The sequence below is a fragment of the Nothoprocta perdicaria genome, unplaced genomic scaffold, assembly GCF_003342845.1.
Source record: "Nothoprocta perdicaria isolate Ctin4 unplaced genomic scaffold, notPer1 scaffold_263, whole genome shotgun sequence".
Lineage (NCBI taxonomy): Eukaryota > Metazoa > Chordata > Aves > Tinamiformes > Tinamidae > Nothoprocta > Nothoprocta perdicaria.
This window is the reverse complement of record NW_020455492.1, coordinates 644,806-646,250: the sequence shown is the minus strand read 5'-3', so window position 1 is coordinate 646,250 and position 1,445 is coordinate 644,806. Positions and strand designations below refer to the sequence as shown.

General features: G+C 57.5%; 1 protein-coding gene across 1 annotated transcript in view; it reads right to left on the bottom strand.

The window, feature by feature from the left end:
* The window catches only part of NOV (nephroblastoma overexpressed), a 5,534-nt gene extending 5,378 nt beyond the window's left edge, over positions 1 to 156 (bottom strand). The window contains exon 1 of the mRNA XM_026040737.1: positions 85 to 156. Within this exon, the coding sequence (XP_025896522.1) occupies positions 85 to 156 (72 nt within the window). The remainder of the gene's footprint in view (positions 1 to 84) is intronic.
* Positions 157 to 1,445: the final 1,289 nt, after the last annotated feature.

Sequence of the window (1,445 nt, the reverse complement as noted above, 5' to 3'; positions counted from 1 at the left end):
CCTGCGGGGACACGGCGGCCGCCAGGCCCCGTCACGGCCCCCGCTCCCGCCCCCGGCCCGGCCCGCGCCCCCGGGGCACCCCGCACTTGCCTGCACCAGGAGGAGGAGTAGGAGGAGGAAGAGCAGGGGCAGGCGCTGCCCGCCGCCCGCCAGCATTGTCCTGGCCGCCGCTCGCCGCTGCCGCCAGGGCCATTGCGGCCGCTTATATAGAACCGGCCTGGGAGGGCAGCGCGGCCCGGGGGCGGGGAGCTGGAGCCGGGGCTGGAGCTGGAGCCGGAGCCGAGGCTGGAGCCGGGGCTGGCGCCGGGCCGCGGCCCCGCCAYCTGCCCGGGCAGCGCCGAGCCCGCTCCGCCAGCCCGCCCCAGCGACAGCGACAACGACAGCGACAGCGACAGCGCCGGCGGGGCCGCCCCGTCCGCGCGTGGCACGAGGTTCCCCCGGGACAGCCCAGGCTCCCCACTCGGGGCAGCCTGTGGTACCCCCCGGGGCATCCTGCGCTCCTGTGCCCTCCTGACCCATGACTGGTGGTTGCTCACCAGAGTTGTGACAGGTGATTCGGGATTGCCTGCAATGCAAATGTTGGACCTACACTGTGATTTATAAATCTGGCTAAAACAAACACTACCTCCCTGTTGTAGCTACCTGCAAGGAGTAGACAAAGTCCAGTTCCGGACTACCACGATTGCCCTCCATCCAGTGTAAGCACTGCTATGGGGCCTGAGTAGCTCTCAGCCTTGGTGTTTCACTTCTTAAGCTTTTTGACCATCTGTTAACACATGGCACTGTGGAAATGACACATTCTCTTCATAAACTCTTCAACTGCCAGGTTGTAAGTGCCATTCTCAGCAGAGAGGTCCAGGTGTATCAGCCTGTTGGAAATGGGAATTTCACAGAGAACCCCGAACCACCAGCAGCATCGGTGTTTGGTTTGTGTGTGAGACCGTGAAGCATGCAGAGCCCAACGTGTCAAGCCTTAGGAATGYTTTAGAGACCTAACTCCAGTGCTGTGGGCCATGAAGTTATTTTAGAGCATGCAGGACTAATCTGGGCCAAGCATAAAGGAGACAAAATCTATTAACATGCTTTACTTGTCAGGAATTGTTTTCTGCCCAAGGCCTTTTTGGGTCTTTCTAGGATACAGTTATTCCATGTCCCAGTTGACTGAAGCAGATAATGTGCACTGGACTCTGCTGTGGCTTGTTAAAGTATTTGAAAAATAAACAAGAGTTGAAGACAGACTAGTGAAAACAGGATGCCTTTTAAGCTTAAGACATGACACAAGTGGTACTCATGAGTTTGCAAGACTGCTGTAGCTCCAAGCCAAAGCAGTGCTCAGCATGAAAACAGCAGTCATCACAGTTGGGTTTTGCTTTGGACAAAAGTCATAGAATCATAGAATGTCGAAGGTTGGAAGGGACCTCAGAGGTCATCGAGTCCAACCCCCC